The 19,835-nt window shown below is 39.8% G+C and overlaps 1 protein-coding gene across 1 annotated transcript in view; it reads right to left on the bottom strand.

Moving 5' to 3' along the window:
- Positions 1–348: 348 nt before the first annotated feature.
- LOC107594945 (catenin alpha-1) overlaps positions 349–19,835 on the bottom strand; it is a 123,827-nt gene continuing 104,340 nt past the window's right edge. The window contains exons 16-18 of the mRNA XM_016285176.1: positions 18,185–18,290; positions 2,015–2,149; positions 349–1,195 (exon numbers count right to left, since the gene is read on the bottom strand). Of these exons, the coding sequence (XP_016140662.1) occupies positions 905–1,195; positions 2,015–2,149; positions 18,185–18,290 (532 nt within the window). The 3' untranslated portion in view covers positions 349–904. The remainder of the gene's footprint in view (positions 1,196–2,014; positions 2,150–18,184; positions 18,291–19,835) is intronic.

The raw sequence follows: 19,835 nt of genomic DNA, 5'->3' as shown, positions 1-19,835 counted from the left end.
GTCTGAGTCATGGAAGGGTGGGAGGATGGGAAGGAGTACGAGAAGAGAGGCCTAAGGCCAGTCATCTGAATTTAAATACAGGGCTGAAGATTGAACTCGCTCGCTCTCAGCCTCTCACTCGCATTCAGCTTTGCCCCGCTGCTCCTTGAGATTACTGAGGGCATTATTGAGATTGTTCTCTTTTTAGGCAACTCTAGTGACTGCGACAAGCAACTAGTTTGGCTTTGTTTCTAGAGTTTCACATCAATTCACTATTTTCCATGCAGCATTATTTCTCTTAAAGATAGAAAGCATTAATATTCACCAAACTTAAGTCTATTTTACAGTTAATCAAACGGTAAAACAATAGAGTTATCAAAAAGTTTATTAGGCACAGCAAAATACAAAGACTTTGGTCTCGAGACTGACACTAAATCAAAGCCTGTTTTTCTTTTATAGTTTCATACCAAAACAAGTATTGCAAGTGTTACAGTGAGTTTGCATAGGCATGAAGAATGGAAGGAAAAACAAAAATCAGACAGTAGTGGGCAATATCAAAGCCCTTAGTGTGAAATATATAAAAGTCTTCTTGTAAAATACACTTAAATGTTTTTAAAAATACACAATAGTCATCTAGAAAAGAAGGAAACGTACATATAAACTGTGAGGGAATGCCCAAAATTTAATGTATGCCCCTACCTGTCCTCAGGAAGAAATCTTGTGTAAAGATTGAGCAGATTAATGCATTCGTGTGTAAAAATATAACTTTTGCTATATAGACCTTAGTGCACTCAGCCACTGCTTATGGAAAAAGGCATATTGGTGACTAAGGTACAGGAATGCGTTTAAATGTGTACTCGCTAAGTCTGACTGATTTTAAGGCTCAATCTACTTCTGAAGCATAATCTACTGAAATGCGGTAAAGCTAAATACTATCCATTGCTTTGAACTCGCTCAGAGCCTGCACAGGGTTGATGTGCTTCTTTTGAGAGGACCGCTTCACTTTGTTGGTCTGACCATCATCTTGCTTCTCGCGTTTGACCAGCGGCTTTTTCTCGGGAGCTTTCATCCTCCAAGAGATGGCGGGCATGTTGAGGTTTTGCATTCCTTGAGACTTCTGGTACTTGGTGGAGGCCACGTAAGAGGCCTTCACGGTGGACACCACAGAATTCATCAGATTCTTGGCCGCCTGAATCAGAGACATAGCGCTATCCACCTGCAAGTTGAGGGGAAATTGCAAAGACCTTTAGAGGAGTTCCCACACTTTCTACAGTGAATTAGTATTTCCATGACACTTTTAGTCATTTATGATATAGATTTCTCTTTTATAGAATTTGATGGAGATGACAGACAGATTCAGCTTGTATATCGGACACTAATCTTCTGAAGAAATCGGTTTAAATTATTAGAATTAATAACCTGCAAATGTCTTCAATTTTCTAGTCGCAGGTATGTTCTACTCTACACGAGCACTTAAATATTTTCATCTTTATAATTTATATTCATTACAGAATTTTGAAAGATTTGATTGATTTCCACAACTTTACATTTTTCAGGTTTTCAAAGACTGCAGAAACCCGTTATTTAACCCCAAATTTATGACCTTTAATATAAGCTATTCTATTTAATATCAGCTTAATATCATCAATATTTATCAAAATATCTGGTTGCACATTAAAGGACATATTTGCAGGTAAAACACTTCAAAAACAACATTTGCTTTTACTGGGCAAAGATTTTGACAAAGACAGTCTAAATACAAACCACTATTGATGCATCAAAGTAATTAATATTACTAAAATTAAACAGCAACTTAGTTTCAAATAAAGGCTGGGAATAGGCAAGCTGGAAATACTATTGAGCTGTAAAACAAAAACAGGAAAATAAATTATCTTAGCAGCATGAGTTGTTCTCGTCATAGAGGTACGGATGGGAGAAAATAACAGTAATTTTATTTTGCTTCAGATAATTAAGTTTTTCACCACAGAGGCACAAGTCTGTCTGTCTTTCTCCCTCTCAGTAAATGAGGACTTACCCCAGACACCACGAGCTCTCCGCCCAGATTCTGCACCTCTGCTTTGACTTTACTGCAGATATTGAGCTGGTGACAGTACAGGGCTATACGCTGCAGATAGGCCAACAGATCCTGCTTGCACGCTGAATCTGGACACTACAGAGAGAGAGAGAGAGAGAGAGAGAGAGAGAGAGAGGGGGGAGAGACACAGCAGTTACTTTGTCAAACAATCATTTTTCGACACTGATTACGGGGAAAAATCTGTGCAACATTTAAGCATTTTAAAATGTGTTAAATGGAGCAGAAAGTGCTACTATAAGAGTTACTGGCAGTTGAAAACAAAATTAGCCAGAATATTTCAAAAACGGACATGCAAGGGGCAGGGACGTGTAGAAGCGTGTGAAAGATGGGCGTTCAGATTCATTCGTGGCGCTTTGAGGCGTAGACTCTGTGTGGGCCTAATGATACAGATGCACCATTTAATAAACCAGACACGAAAACACGTCGAGACGGATGGTGAGTCAGAAAAGCGTCTGTACAGAAATACTTCGACTGATATCTAAAGTGAAAAGCACGTTCAACACACTGGTTGTTTTGAGAATCTTTGACTGTTGCCTGCAGATACCCTAACGCTCCACAGTCACCTGTCCAGCTGCATGTGCTAGTCAAATTCACTCGGTTCCCCATTGTGGCAGGTGATCAGGCCCACCAAGGGCTCACAGCCAAACTGTCCTTATGATTTTACTAGAAGAAAAACAAAATCCTTGCGCATCCATCAGAAGAAAACAGCCCTCTATGTGCTTGCTCTTAAGGAATATTTTTGAAGTATAAACACAACTACAGTTCAAGAGTCACAATTTGCACATTTCTCACCCAACAGTTGATCTTGCATCAACAGCTAGCTTATTACCAATTCTCAACTGCAACATTTACTAATTTAGGTATTTGCACATATATATTCAGGGTGAAAATTTGATGCTAAGTGGTAAAGAGCCGGAACACCAAGACAGAGTTGTTAATGGCACCCTATATAATTAAGTGGCTTTATTTCATGGCACAAAACTAGCAATTTTCTTTAAACTTATTGTTGAAGTGCTCATTTGATCGATGCAGTTGCAGTGGGTAAATCTGAAGACAACTTCTTGGGATTTAGTTGGTTGACAGTTACTGTAAATCTTTAGCATGCAAAAGCACAGTGTCAGCACGCTAAAGATGTTGAATTTGCATCTTTCCCTTCAAAGCACCTCGGCTGCAAAAAAATAAATGAGTCATTCTCACTAATCAATTAGTTGACTAGGTTCCTAGACATTCCTATACATGTAAAACAAAAAGCCTGCACTGCAGTGCTGCAAACCGACTGAACACATCACTAGCTCCATTTACCAGTCGTTTGTGCAGTAAAAAGCACAATACTTATTTTTCCCCATAGTTTGACCATCCGATATCAATACCTCACGATGTTTCACCAGTCTCCAAGGTAACAATAGTTTCTTCACAGTTATAATGTTCAAAAGAGTCTGGCTCCACATCTTTGCATTGAAATGCTCTGAACAAGCAGGACTTGAGGGTGCCTGCACATAATTACACCAAGCCAGCTTCCCAACAATGCCTACATCTCAATAACTCCGTCCCAAATGCCATAAAGCATTTGGTAAAATGTCAAATTTCCATTATTTTAAACAACAGCTAGACTGCAGATGCATACTTGAGCTGCTTAGGGCTGGAAAGACACTCACAGATGTCATATGCCTAATTCTGCAACGCAAAATGCACCAATTACGATTTTATGTAAAATTCTGGTGCACGCAATTTAAGACCTCAGTATTCAGCCAAGTTAAAATAGTGCTTAGTTAGCCATAATGTATAAAAATGGGGGCAAGAAAACCTAGAAAATGTGAAGTTCCCATGACAAAATGATGCCTGTATGATAAGACATGGAAGACCATCTCGTTTTAATTTCTCTATGTAACAAATACAGATTACAATACCTAAAAAATATTCGAAATACCTCAATTAAAAAGATTGAGGAAGACTAAACAAGAGTGACTCCATATTCAAGCAAGTATATTTCAAAAAGCTCTGTGCGCATTTTGCTAAATGAGCTCTCGGTATCCATCCATTTTAATGTTTGAAGCTAGCAACTCAAAATACAAGGGCGGAATATAAAGCCAAACTTGCAGAGATGTGCCTATGGGAGATTCAACTGGAGATACAGCAGAACACAGAGTCTGAGTCAGGCCATCTTCACCATACTTTAATAATCATCATTCTGTCTATATACCCCACTGAGAGAGAAGGACAGATAGACAGGCAAAGGCTGTTAGAAACAAGACAGAGCGACAGGGAGACAAAGGGAGATGGGAGACAAGTGGGTGAAAAGAGAGCGGGATACCAAGAAAGAACTGGTGAGAAACAGGAAGGTAGTGATGAAGAGGGCAACAGGCCGCTCATCTTTCAAGACAGCGTGAGAATTAGCTGTCATTTGATTTGAGAGTATTTTCCCTGAAGATTTGCTTGTTAAAGTGTAAGATTTACATGCTACTACAGCCACAACATGGACTTTAAAACTACTTGTTTCCAAATTGTGTGTATAATTGTGTATATAAATGTACATTAACAAGAAATGAAATTAAAATGTAAATATTTACATACATTACATAAATTTTCATTTTTAGGTGCACACTTCCTGCTTTAATATGCTATAAATAGGCACTTTCTTGGCCCAAGGAATAAACTCTGCTCAGCATCTACTTTCCCTACAGTATTACAGTATTTGCTGACTCTATGACTGCAGGATACTGTAAAAGCATTTGTGCCAAGGGTTGGAGGAGAGGATTACATTCACAGCAACACAAAGCAAGAATTTTCTTGCCTTTAAGGGCTTCTCACCCCAACATCTGGCGTGTTGATCCAGCAACAAGTCTGGCTATGCGGTGAGCCCCAGCAGCGCTGCTGGAATATTCAGCGGTGTAGCTCTGACTGCTTTGGCATTCGCTGTTTCCAATCCAGCTGGCTCAAAGCATTCTGGGATTTGTAGTAAAGATTATCCAGCTGGGCACATCATCACTCCCCAGCGGGAAGTCAGGATGTCTGGGCATGTCTGGGCAGAACTTCTCCCTCTCTCTAGCTCATCATAAAGAGCCAGCAGGGGCACAGCGGTGTCCTTATTCGAGCACAGAAAGCCAGAGCGTCTGCCTCTCATCTGCTTTACTATTCCACCAATCATTAATAAAGCCCCAAATTTGTATCAATCACCGAGCTGCTTTTCTTCCCTAGAGCTAGAGAGCTTACTGCAGAGGAAGTCAGACAAACAGCAGAACGAGGTGGAGAAATGGAGAGGGTGAGAAAGAGAGAGGACAGCGGTAGTGAATCAGAACAGAGCCCTGCTAAAATGAAACCTGCTAAGCATACCAATTAGAGGCTCGACTCCTGTTTGAGACAGCTCGAATTGGCCCTTTGAAAGCATCACTTGTGCATGCTCAGCTGCTGAATTCATCTAAGTTGAACAGGAAATGCAGCCTGCCTGCCTGCCTTGACCTAGACGCATGTGAATACATGATGCACATGTCAAACAAAAGTCCTCCCTGCGATCCTCAAACATTTTCTTCCTCCACCTGCAAGATCACATGTGGTTCTGCCGATGCGGTTGATTTGGGGGGCACTTTGTGGTGAAGGGATGCGCTAAAACGGCATTAAAAAAAATTTTTTTTGGGAGAAGTGCAGTGTCCAGTAAGTCCCTTATCAGGCCGGACCAATAGTTTATTCTGCATTTACCCATCACTCCATTAAAAATAAGCAACTTCTGAGAAGTGTGTTCTCCTTAGGAAACTCATATAACCCTAGAGTACATACTGTAGCATAACCTTACATTCAACTTCAGCCCCACTTCAACCCCTTAAGTTATGTACATGCAAGCACTTATGGGATATTACCTTGCCTGGTCGCGGACTTTGGATTCTGTGCAGCAGGAGTTTCTTGGAATTTTTTTTTTTTTAATTGTATTAGTTCTCAGAGGACGTTTGGTTTCCTTTTTACAGGAATTATTGAAAAAAGATATATATATTTTGCTCATATGCCAGCTAATAATGCATGTGGTGTTGAAAAGTAATGAGCTATCTTTAAAGTGCACTGCTTTTCTAATATGACAATGAGTTTTTATCAAGTGAAGTGTTAAAAAGAGGCAATTTTAGCACCTTAGTTACACAAGGTGATAGAAAAGGTGTTGCCATTATGTTTCTATCACATGCGTCAGAAAGAGGTGGACTAATGCTACTGAACGGACCTAGATAAAAATGTGTAATGCCAAGTGTTAAACAATACAGCTACCTTAAAAAAAAAAATTGCCTTTGACAGTTTCTCTCATAGAATCTTTAAAATGGGATCTAAATAGAGGTTAACGTTTCACAGATTTAAACGGGTTTAAAGCAACAAGTGGGCTATTTTTGGTTGAACTATGTCTTTAAGTATAATCTGTAACTGCTATAGTGAGCAACTTCCACTCTGCATATTCATGAAAATGGCAATGCTGAAAAAAAAAAAAAAATTATATTAAAAAAAAAAACAGTTTTCTCTCACTCTCTCTCTGCAAATGTGTACATTGTGTAAATACCATGTTGTCCTCTGGGATGGAGGCTGCAACATAGTTCAATAAAAAAAAACACAGAACTATACCCTGAGAAAACCATCCAAAACAATAAAAACAAGGGGGCAGCCATTACCGGGACTGATGAGCAGAAGAGAATGCAGGTGTTGGAAAATATAACGGATTTCACACCTCAACGTTAAAAATATCCTGCTATAAAAGTGAGTAGGAAGGTCAGGCCGCATCATAGAAAATGTCATCCGGCCTGCTGAATTCCATTCTAAATGGGCGGTGGTAGTAGAACAGCATGAGCAGGGTTCTGACCTTTCTCAACACATCAGGGAGGAGAAATGCCAGTTTCCCGTATTCACTGACATAGCAGCATTTTAATATAGAGCAGCCCTGATTATAAATGGAGCTTCTTGGGTAATGCATTCTTTTGTGGGTTATGCCCAGTAAAGCCCGAGGAGATATTGATACGCTGCTCGCTGCACTCCTCTCAAGAGGGGATGGAATGAGGTGTGTTTTCTCTCTCTACTAAACAGAGCAGATGACATATGGAGGTGATTAGAGCGGTGATGAATTCGTTATGCCCACCCATAGTTATTCTGCATGAGAATTGCCATAGATATGATTACCTGGTGTTCATATGTGGTGTCCCAAACCACAGAAAGAGTTACCAATTGTTACTGATAGACATTAAGCCAGCATTTGAAATTTAAAGAGGGACACACCAATCACATTTAACACAAACTCCTAAATGGCTTAAAGGGGTCATATGATGTTGCTAAAAAGAACATTATTTTGTGTATTTGGTGTAATTAAATGAGTTTATGCGGTTTAAGGTTAAAAAAAACACATTTTCCACATACTGTACATTACTGTTTCTCCTCTATGCCCCACCTTTCTGAAACGCGTCGATTTTTACAAAGCTCATCGGGTCCAGGTGTTTTGAGTTGATTGGCTGATTGGCATGTCACCATATTCTAATTTGTTGATATAATGAATTGGTGGGTTTTTGTTAAATGTGAGCCAAAATCATAAAAATTCAAAGAACCAAAAACTTAAACTACTTCAGTATGTGCATTGAATTTATTTAATACACGAGTTTCACAATTTGAGTTGAATTATTGAAATAAATTAACTTTTCCACGACATTCTAATTTATTGAGATGCACCTGTAATTACGGATTATAAAAGACTATATCGTCTTTTTACGCGTTGCATTGCATCGTGTCGCATAAACATAAAACCATGTCTACAATTTGTGATCTGAGAAATGAAAAAAAACAAGTGCTACTCTACACTAAGCAAAAAAACTCGCGTTTGAATCAGTGGCAAATTCTTTAAATACAAAAAATTTACTTACAGTCAGAACAGCCGGCATTGTAGTCTACTCTACAAGGATCAGGAAACAGTCCTCCATAAAATGCGCTGAACACATCAGAAGATTTGGGTTGAAGTGTTCTGGAACAGTGTTGTAAATACAACTTAACCACTGATTTCTAGTCGTGTCCTCTTTTGGAAGGCCAAACAAAGTAGTTTCGCTTTCACAATGAAACACAGCGTCACACTAGGGTTGTGACGGTGAGGAAGTTTTCCCACCGGTTAATCGACGTGTGACAACACCGGTAATACTGGTATCACGTGTTAGTTTGTTTGAGTTTCCCCTCTTTTCTTCGCTTTCAAATGGCTTGTAAAAGTGCCATGCGCATTTTACTTTCACTTTCAATGTGACGCAATTCAGCATCAAGCAATTGTTCATTTGAGTTTTCCCTTGGATTTCTTGGCTTTCAAATAGCTTGAAAAATTTTACTTTCACTTTCAAATTAGCCGCAATTCGGCATTGACAATTCAAGCACCAAGGTCAAACTCAGAACTTTTAACAAATCTAATAAAAATACACCATATATGCCTAATAAAATAACAAATTACTTGGGAAAAAAAAAATTTAAAAAAAAAAAAAAAAAAAAAAAAAAACTTCCCTCAACAGGCTTTTCAAAATCTAAAATATTGCCAAACGGTCACCTTTGCATTTCCTTTCTAAACAATCTTCTTCCATCGTTTTGTCTTTCTCACCTCACTCTTGTCAGTCAGCTCAACTCACTCTCCTCACGTGATAAATAAAATCTGACTCCTGCTCCGTGGTGCACTGTCGTTCACGCATGGTTCGGTATGCTGCACTGAGCGTTTAGTTTTTAAAAGTGTTTGTCCTCTAACTGAACTAGGCTAAATGATTTTTGTTACTATAAAAACGGCGGTGCTGCGGTAGGCAAATGACGTAACCGGTGTTGCGGCTTAAAACCGGTATAAACGAAAACACTGTCTATCGCAGCAAGCCTACGTCACACACGGCGGTCTAGAGTGAGCAGAGGCCGGCGGCCTAGAGTGAGCAGAGGCCAGATTGAGTGAGCGGCTGCAGCGGCGGGCGGGCTTTTGGCAACCACATGTGACGACCCCGGGCTGGACTCTGCTTCGTCCACGGTGAAAGCTGATCCGGCGATCCACAGCGAGAAGTTGATGTATTACCTCAGCGACCAGCATGGATCAGCTCCAGGCATGCCGAAGCGGATATTGTCCTCTTTTGGAAGGCCAATCAAAGTAGTTTCGCTTTCACAACGAAACAGTTCCTTCACGACATGGCGGTGGCGGCAACAACACTACTACAGCAAGAATAAAAGTTACGCCTTCTTTCTTTGCGTGGACATTCGGGCGATGTTATGCAAATCTTCCCACATTGTGCCGTAGACATGTGGGGGCGTGTTAGAACGAGCCGTTTTAGGTAGGCGTGGTTGACTCTTAACTTTTATAAAGATATCTCTTTGGATTTGAGACTTTAGTCTTTGCAACTTTACAGATCTTCTTTATGCACCAAGAGCTTGTAATACTCCAAAGAGCAAGGTAAAAAATTGAAATAGCATCATATGACCCCTTTAATTTTCACTTCTAAATTAAAGACAGCTATCTTGGCTATAAACAAAACCTTCACCAAATATAAAATAGTCAATCTCTGAAGGTTTTTAAAAAAAAATAATCAAGTGGGGAAAAAGGGGGAAAAGAAAAAAGGTTCCAAGTGGGCTGCAAGAAATAGAAGAAAAATGTAAGTAAATCTCCAGAAGCGTAAAAACAGGCACAGAAAAACACATCTGCCACAAAACTGATTTTGTCCATCTGAAGGAAGAACTGAATCTTCATAAAAAAGAAAACCGTCTGCAGTAAGCAAACGTCATTTTCTATAAACATCTGCTGGAGAAAGTTTGAGAACAGTGCAGGTGGAGATTTGACGTACTGACTGTGACCCTTCGAAGAAAGGTATCTGGACCGCAAACTTGATCTCCCAGCATCTCTCAGGTGTGAACTCATTCTAGATTGTTTTTACTGGCTGTGCAAGCTCCATGCTGAAATACTGATCTGGGGGAAGTGGTGGATGCAACAGCAATAAAACCGATATCCTGCACAGATTCAAAAACACAAACATTTACATAAATCATCTTTCTACAGAGGGTAAAGTAGAAGGCCAGGGAATTCAGCCCACTCAGTCATCAGTATTCAACGTACAAACTGGAAACGGCAAAGCACCCAAGGCAATCGAAGGTTCATTTTAAAAGCACCTGTTAATATCAGTCATTTTTACCAAGATAAAAGATTAATCTGTAGTTTCTTTAATAGAGAGAACTCTAATGCACTTGGAAAGAGGAACGTCCCTTCATGTGGCTAATGCGTTTTATATTGCGTTTAAATGGTCTGGCGGCGCACTTTTTTTTTTTTTAAACGGCTAAATACAAAGCCATCATGGACCATGATAATCAATCAAGTGGCATTTGAAACAGAGTGATGATGCTCCTATTCAACCAATTACCCAAAGGGAAAAAAAAAAAAAAAAAAAAAAAAAAAAGAATATTTGCAAGTGCCAATTCTATCTCAGTCTAATAAAATCCTGATTTAGGATCAGAGAGAAGACTTATAAACTCACTCATGATGAAAGTGGACAAAAACATTCTCAGATCAACAACTCAAATTGAAGTTTTCAGATAAAATAACATGAATCATGTGCCTTATATGTGCATCACTGAGGCAATTGAATAGCCACAGCATGACATAGCAAAAGCCTCCAACACGCCTGCCAAAGAGAGACAACCACTTCCCTAACAGTTATTAATATGACTGCCTGCTCCAAAGCATATTTACAAGCACCTATTTCACACAGTTTATACTGAGACCACTAAACGATTTTCACATTTCACCAAATTTAGTACTGTGATATTGTTCATTTGAGTTAATTTGAGTTAATTTGACTAAAAGTAACTAGAAAACATTATGTATACATTCCAAACATGGTGAGATTTTGATAATATAAATTAAAAAAATAAAATATAAAACAAGATTCAGAACTGACAGACAGATCTGCTTCAGGTTGTTCAGGTTAGCTGGATAACGCCTACACACTACAATTGTTAAATGGTGCCATGGAACTGGACTGAGATCAAAACAACATCCAAGACACTGTAGGGCTTTTTTGTTCTTGAGCCATGCAACTATTTATTTGGTCTCTGGGTCACTGTCCTGCTTGAAAGATGAACTTTCTTCCAAGTTTTTTTTTCAGCAGACTGAAAGAGTTCTTGTTTTCACAGCAGAGTGTGATGGACAACTTTTCCTGTATGTCTGGGTGGTTTGATGTTGCATCAACTTTCACACAACTGAACCAACAGTGCTCACTGGGACACTCGAATAGAGTTTTGAACTCTTTTTAACTTATGGATTTATTTCTCTCTCCTATATTTACCTTCAGTTTTTCTAGGGGTGTCAAAATTAATCGTTGCATCGATGCATCGCAATGTGGACGTGGATGATTCTGCATCAATGCAGTAATAGACCATAATCGATTATAGCCTTCTGACGTCATTCACATTCGTGCTTGTCACGCGAGTTTTAAAAATGCACTCTCTATTTTTAAATCGGAGCTTGGCTTTTTCCCGCATATGGCATGTGTGCGCGCTAGAGACAATCGCGGCGGGCTTCATTGCACAGGATATGAACTGTGAGACATGTGCGTATTGCTTGACTGTGCTTCCATTCACTGTTATTTTAGTCTTTTACTTTAGATGTGCTTTCATTTATGCCGTTTGGAATGCAGTAGCCCAAGTATTACATGCACGAATCTCCCGTACTGACAGACTTTCACATGCGCTTTAGGGCTGGGCGATATGTCAAAAATATCTTATCAATAATCGCCTTTAAAAATATCGCAATATCCGATAATATCGTCTACCTAAGCCCCACCTCCACCACGCCCCGCCCTCGCCGAGACAACATTGCCGACATATTTGGTCTCTGGGTCACTGTCCTGCTTGAAAGATGAACTTTCTTCCAAGTTTTTTTTTCAGCAGACTGAAAGAGTTCTTGTTTTCACAGCAGAGTGTGATGGACAACTTTTCCTGTATGTCTGGGTGGTTTGATGTTGCATCAACTTTCACACAACTGAACCAACAGTGCTCACTGGGACACTCGAATAGAGTTTTGAACTCTTTTTAACTTATGGATTTATTTCTCTCTCCTATATTTACCTTCAGTTTTTCTAGGGGTGTCAAAATTAATCGTTGCATCGATGCATCGCAATGTGGACGTGGATGATTCTGCATCAATGCAGTAATAGACCATAATCGATTATAGCCTTCTGACGTCATTCACATTCGTGCTTGTCACGCGAGTTTTAAAAATGCACTCTCTATTTTTAAATCGGAGCTTGGCTTTTTCCCGCATATGGCATGTGTGCGCGCTAGAGACAATCGCGGCGGGCTTCATTGCACAGGATATGAACTGTGAGACATGTGCGTATTGCTTGACTGTGCTTCCATTCACTGTTATTTTAGTCTTTTACTTTAGATGTGCTTTCATTTATGCCGTTTGGAATGCAGTAGCCCAAGTATTACATGCACGAATCTCCCGTACTGACAGACTTTCACATGCGCTTTAGGGCTGGGCGATATGTCAAAAATATCTTATCAATAATCGCCTTTAAAAATATCGCAATATCCGATAATATCGTCTACCTAAGCCCCACCTCCACCACGCCCCGCCCTCGCCGAGACAACATTGCCGACATGCACCATAAACACACACCATGTTAAGGTTTGGTGTTAATTATTGCCACAAAGTTTGGTTTTACTTTTCTTAGTTTGTGCTTAAACTAACAAAAAACATTAACTTTGCTGTTATTTTGTGTTGCTAATAATTTCCACTCTGTTCATCAAATTTGTGTTTGAAATGAATTTCGTTTTGTGAGGAGAACTGTTGAGGAAAAATAATAGAACCCAATTTTAAGTTCACCTTGGTAAAGTTGGACATTCTGGCGATGATAGTAAGAATGATAAATGCATATTGATGTCATATAATAACGTCTTGAATAAAATATGCCTATTTTCCGATGTTTCTCTTTCTTTTTGGCATTATCGCCTGTGTAGATTTCATGATGGTAAGTTTAATTTCCTTAATTATATTGAGCGTTGTTTTTAAACGTAGTCAAGCTATAACGTATTAGCTATTTATCATGTATGACAAATCATGCAGAGATTAAAAATGAATTCCGAGCAAAAATGTTAAGGTTCCCCCCCCCCCCCTTTCTGGTAGCCTGCTAGTTCGGAGGTCTTTTTTGGCCTGTTTTTAACTAAATAAAAATAACTTAACATATAATAAATAATTATTTAGAAGCAGGCTAATTTAAATTTCATTTTTGTATTGTAATTTTTATATTAAACAAAATACAACGCCCACAGTATAATATTAAGTGTTGGGCTGAAAGATGCAAAAAGGCCTGTATGGGGCTATGTAAAATATTTTTTGCAACTTACTAGGTTTATCATTTGTCATTTTTTCCCCCGATAATGTCGATAATCGTCTGTTACCTGACTGTTGACATCGACATCACGATACTTACGAGACATTGTTGATATACGATAATATCGTCATATCGCCCAGCCCTAGTGCGCTTTGTGCTTGTCCTGAAGCTCGCAGCTGCGGTTAAATGCACTTGCATCTACTTTTATGATACGAAATTGACGTAAAACATCTGATAATTCGAAATAGATCTGTGTATTAGTGTGAATGCAGCCTATTAAAGCTGCCACTGTCCATGATCTCATCAGTAATAATCAAATGGCAAAAAAAAAAAAAACATAACTATGATTAGCCTATCTGTAAACTTTCGGATACTTAAAGCACTCCCAGATAATGAAAGTGCTTTTTGTTTATCCCTTGTAATTGTATTTTCCCCCAGTATTACTTTATATTTGCTTGTATGATTTAAAAGCTATATTTACTTTTAATTCTTAACATTAATCAATTATATATTTAATTTAAAGTAATTAATTAACAATTTTTTTAAAAAGTAGCCTGCTTATAATTTAATAAAAATGCACACAATAAATTTGATATAATCTTGATGCATCGTGATATCGAATTGAATTGTTGACATGATAACCGTAATCGAATTGAATCGTGAAACCAGTGCTGATTCACAGCCCTAAGTTTCCCACAGCAATCCTTCAGTTTCACAGGATTGCTTTTTTAACCAATGAGCTCTCCACGACCTCTGAGATCACAGAATAAAGATTTTTGAAAGATTTTAGATACAGACCAATTTTCTAAATCACCACAAACTGATTTGTGAACCATTCTTACTAACTCACTGAAGAGAGCTGACTGAGCAATTCATTCACAAACCAAAAACTATGGCTTACTATCAAGTTTTACTCTACACAAGAGCAGATAAATATTTTACAGAAAAAGTAACTTCCATGAGCTTTCCCAAGTCTAAAAAAAGCACACCCGTTTTTGGTATTTCCATGACTGTGGGAAGCCTTGATTCACTATCTAAATAATGATCTCCACCTTTGGGAATTTAAGGAAATGCTGTAGCTACCTTAATGATTCACATGTAGAAAGCAATCGTGTCATTAATTAAATTGCTTTTCCAACTGTGTAAATTTAGAGCTGCTACAACACCGAAACTGAATAGTTAAAAAAACAGCACAATTCAGTTTAGGAACATTTCCTAAAAAATTAAAATAAAAATGAAAACCTGAGAAAAACATTTGTAGCATTTGTAATAGAGTAAAACGAGGAAACTGGCTGAACGTCTTAACACCTCTGAATGAATATGTCTGCAAGGCAATTCATACTTCATGTCTAAAATATGATTCACTTACCCAATTCAAACATTTCAAACCCTGCTAAATAGTCTGCCGTTATGCCATAAAACCAGGAGTCTCAACCAGGCTGGTGGGCATCATATAAGCTACCAACCCTGAGCTGAGAATTTGTGGGATCGCATCTTGATTTTTTGCTCTTCTACTGTAGAGAAGGAAATTTACAGGCCTGTCACCGTTATGCAGCCAGAGGCCAGAACTGGGATTAATCCAACCTGTGGTGGTGCCTATGGTTCACCATAAATCTTCCCCGATTGAATGTAAATTGGAAAACTATGTATGTCGGTATACATCACTGGCATAAAGCACGTGCTGCCGCCCGCAGGTCTGCCATGCTAAAATATGCAAACCTAGTATTCCGCGATCGTGTCCGTGTGTGCCGGTTTCATGCCTTCATGTGCATGCATGTAGGGCACAATATTTATGGGCAGTGTGGTGGTTTACACATTTGCATTATAAATCTCAATTACACTGCATTATTTGCTCAGCATTGTGCTCAGACAAAATCCTCACAAGTTGCCCCTGCAGAATCTGCTCGTAAATTCTTAATAAACTGCAGTGCAGACCTTTGTGTGGCAATGACCTAAATCCTGCATTCTCCTCGTCTATGCACTACACTAATTTCTTTCAATTTTAATCGAGCTCTGTTCCAGCCATTAAACCGGCCCAAACATTTCTGGCAGCATCTGCGATGATCCAAAAACATCTACATACAACAGCTAGATGTTGTGAAATGGATTCAGAAGGCCTGATTCTCAGACAAGACGCACCTCCCGCTGATTTTTAAAAGGCCTCTCTGTACTCATCAACGAACACCCACACTATCCGCTTGGTTACCGCTGTCTTATTTGCATCCTTGGTTGGCCTCCAGATGCAGAGGAGTATGTTTTGTCACATCCTCATTTTGATTAGTTAGGTTTAAGTAGTCGAGCTTGCTGCTAGGATGTATTTGTGAAGAGTTACGCAATACAATCCATGCTTTCAACATTTATCCCCCCCAATCTTATTTCCCCCATTCTGCATCATCTTGTTTACCTGTACAAGATTTCTAAAGAACGCTGTTCTTGGCATATTCAACTTTCACTGATATTTTTGGCCCATCAACACATGGCGGCTCTGTGGTGGTGTCTGTTGGCAATCTCAGATGTAACAAAAGTACATGACATGACAAACTAAACGAGCAGTCAGGAGTGATGCTATAGCCCACCGCTGTGTATTCTGTGGCAGGGCTTTGAAATGACAAAGAGAGGAAGGAGGACAGAGAGTAGGGGGAGGAGTGCTACAATTATTTGCTTTCCATCCCTCCGCAGGCTCTTCTGAATCTGATGATTCATCTTTCTGTATAAGAAACTGCTTCTCTTTGTTCATTTTTCAGCAGTTAGCCTCTGGCAGCCTCGTCTGCACAAGAAGGTGTGAGGAGCAGTCTAAATATAGTTTGGCATAAACATATATAAAAGAGAAAAAGAAAGCTGCCACCTGGTAATTATGCTGCTAATTAAAGACGAAGCACACTTAAAGGATTCAGGTCTCACTTGGGGCTTTCCATCCCTCATTCCTTTCCCTTTTTCTTCACCTACTGCCCTTAATTCCTCTATTTGTAGGCAGGACCAGAGGAGGGGGGGACCAATTGGGACTGGGCTGCATGTCAGGAGTTGCTCACACCTGTTTAAAAGCAGGGGTCGCACTAGGATAGACATCTCCTCCCACAACCAATGCACTTGCTAATGCATACAGCAATCCCTACTTACACTCACCCAGCATACAAAATGAATTTTGCCAAGAACTAAATATGAATAAAAACTGTCTGTTCTTGAGACTGGTGTAGAGAGATGCAGACTTGCTTGTTTCACAAATATGCAATGACAATCTAAATTCGGAGAGATTTAAAAAATAAATAACTTAAATTTTATATTCAAATATTAAAATATAACAGTATATAATAAAAACAATGTAAACAAATATTAGTAGCACTAGTAGTAATACATTTATTTTTGTATTACTAGTTACAATATTGTTATTAAATTATATATTTAAATAAACTGTTAAAAAAAAACAAGAATAAGAATAATTAAATTTTTTTTTAATTATGAGCAGTGAAATCTCATCACGCCTGTCTTTGGCACGTGTCGTGAAGTTCATTTTAAATGCGTTCTACATGAAAATCAATCCCATTACTCAACAAATTGGCAGGTTCAGTATAATGGACACAGTTTACAAAATATAATGCATTTTCATTTGTGCCAGTTTGTGCAGATAAGCAAACACATCCACAGTCTCACACACACAAACAAGCACCTGCACAGTACCCATCTGTTTTCTGCAGGGGATATCATTGTATTCACAGCACTGAATAAGAAACATCAAAGACTTTGCAGGACGTGGCTGTCTATGAAAGCTTTCACCATCTCTGAACTGGACATTTAGTATTCCTCTCCAATTGGGTCGGCATAGGTAGCATTACTACAGACTTGAAAAGTGGAGCTGCTTCACATCGGATCAAAGAGCAATCTAAATAAAATATCAAAAGTGCAGAGCTTCGGTTTGCATGAAGGCTGCTTATTATGCAAGTTTATGTTAAAGGAATCTTTTTGAAAGCACACTGCAGATGTTCACAGGCATGGCTAATTAACAGCCATAACCATGCGGCAAAATAGGATAACGCCGCGTATCTTTACATTCCCTCCCTGGGTGCTGCACTGCGCTGCATGGGCAAAATGTGCTTGCAAATGCATGAACTCAAGAAATTAACATCTAGCGCGACCCTGAGCTTCACAAGTTCTCGCCGCTAACTCTTTAGCTTAATGCAGTTCAAAGTGTAAAAGCTATTGACACATCAAACTGGTAGTCTGCATGCTGCATGGTGATGTTAGCACAGCGTGACGTACTCTTAATTAAATGACAAACTGAGAGGAGAGGCCTTCGTGGAGGGATGAGTGATGGGTGATGATTCTGCCATGCAAAACCTCCTTCCCGAGCTCACAATATCACTTTCAACAATGCTATTGAGAAGAAAAAAAAATATCTAAAAGAACCATTGCAGCACATACGCCGGTTTGATGTTTACTGGAAATGTTCCCATATTATTTTCACGAAGCCTGTGAACCTGTCATTGTCACTCAGCTTCAAGAATAAGAAGAGCTTTCCAGGAAAATAAGTGTCGGACTACAGGGATTGGATTTACAGACCCGCAGTGCCGTCTTTTGCATCATGGTCTCGTCACAATTTTCGAAAGGTGCTGGGAAAAAGCCAGGGATAGGAGTTGGCTGGGAGATAAATTATGCACTGTTGCGTTTCACTGGAGTGCTTCATAAGGATTAAGATTCTTAAATGAAAAACAAGAGCATGGATAATTCACCAAGAGAAGAGATATTTTTTTCCCGCAAAACAGACTCGAGTTCAACTTACTTGATCCGCAATAGCGCGGCCCAGCTTGTCCATTCTTGATCCGGCTTCGGCAATCTTCTTCGCAGCACTAATCACATCAGAGTTGTTTTTGAGTGGTCCTTTACCCCTGGGGGGAGAAAAAAAACCCCAGCAGTTTCATTCACAGTTACTGTTCTGTGTGCAGTCTTATGTGACGTGCTAGTGAGTATGTGCGAGCATGGGTGATACATATCAAAACGTCAACAGATAAGAATGGCTGCTCATATTGACAAGGTTGATGAAAAAAAAACAGGTTCTTGTTTCACAGCCTCACACTCACAGGAACAGCGCAGCGTGAACAGGGCTTTTTGAGCAAGACGAGATCAATTAGCTTCCAATTGATTAAGCTCATTAAGGAGGAACATCCCTCTCCAACACGCTTCCATTCACTAGTAGCTTGAAGACTTCGAGGGGGGTACGAATGAACGAGATACGCATAGACAGATGGTGTGAGCTAGCAGCAGCTCCCACCCACTTCTGTGATGTCTGGTCAGCTTCCTGGGGTCACTGCCACTTCAGTTCATTTAATAGTTCTGGCCTCATCCATCCCAGCTCACCCCCACCCCCCACACAGCTCCCTGGTTACGATCAGGCCAGCCATTTGCCAGTTCTGTGTGCCCACAAGGGACTGCAGGGCACAGTTGGCAAGTGGCGCAACCTGGATTCAAAGCTGCTCTCTTCAGGCTAAACTGAACAATCCAACCCACAACAGATGGAATTTTGTGTTTTTGCTCTCTCTCTCTACACTCACCCCTCCCTATTACTCTCTTCTCTCTTTCTTTCTGTGCTGTTCAGACAGGGTCCTCCTGGCAGCATTGCATCTATCAGAACAGTCACAGGAATTCACTAGACACCCCATCTCAAAAAGAAAATGCACCCCACAAAGAGCAACCAACACATCTAACATTTTGAAACACAAAGGACGGGTTATTTTGATGTTGCTTTGGTGGTGGCCCACCCACAACCTGCCCTAGGTGAGAGTGTGGCCACTACAAGGTGACTGTCGAGCAAGAGTGACTTCATCTCACTTGACAATCCCCACACTCAGATATGCAAATCTGATTGAGTGCCCATGAATTAGCCACTGATACTAGTTCCAGATGGGGGTAGTGCGTGTGTGTGTGTGCGTGCATGCGTGCGTGCGCGTGTGTGTGTGTGTGTTAACTGCTCAAGCACTGGACCACAGCATGCACAGACAGGTGGCTCCAAAATATGTGACACGAATCCAGGCGACACATGCTTTATTCATGAGCAGAAAGGGACATAAGCAGAATTGGTGGCAAGCCGCTTCTCTGCAGATATTGAGGCTGGATAAAGGCTCCCGAAATCAATTTCCTTTATAGCATTAACCTTCATGGGACTGTGTACCCATCCAAGGTCGAGGGGCAATAATTTGGGCGTGGACTGAATTAACTTTCCGAGACCTTCACTCAGCACATTTCTGCAGGTGACACATCAGCACCGATTGCCATTTTTCATGCAAATGCCACCAAATCTGTGCAACCACACTGACAGATGTACTGCAGCCTTGTTGCTTTCTTACTCGAGACAATGACAGATTTCTGGGGGCCTTCAACAAGAGGCATGAGTGTCACCTTCAATGAAAACAATACCATTCTCCTGCCTAAAACAC

The sequence above is a fragment of the Sinocyclocheilus grahami genome, unplaced genomic scaffold (assembly GCF_001515645.1).
Source record: "Sinocyclocheilus grahami isolate Dianchi unplaced genomic scaffold, SAMN03320097.WGS_v1.1 scaffold193.1, whole genome shotgun sequence".
NCBI classification, from domain to species: domain Eukaryota; kingdom Metazoa; phylum Chordata; class Actinopteri; order Cypriniformes; family Cyprinidae; genus Sinocyclocheilus; species Sinocyclocheilus grahami.
This window is presented reverse-complemented; position numbering and strand designations above follow the sequence as displayed.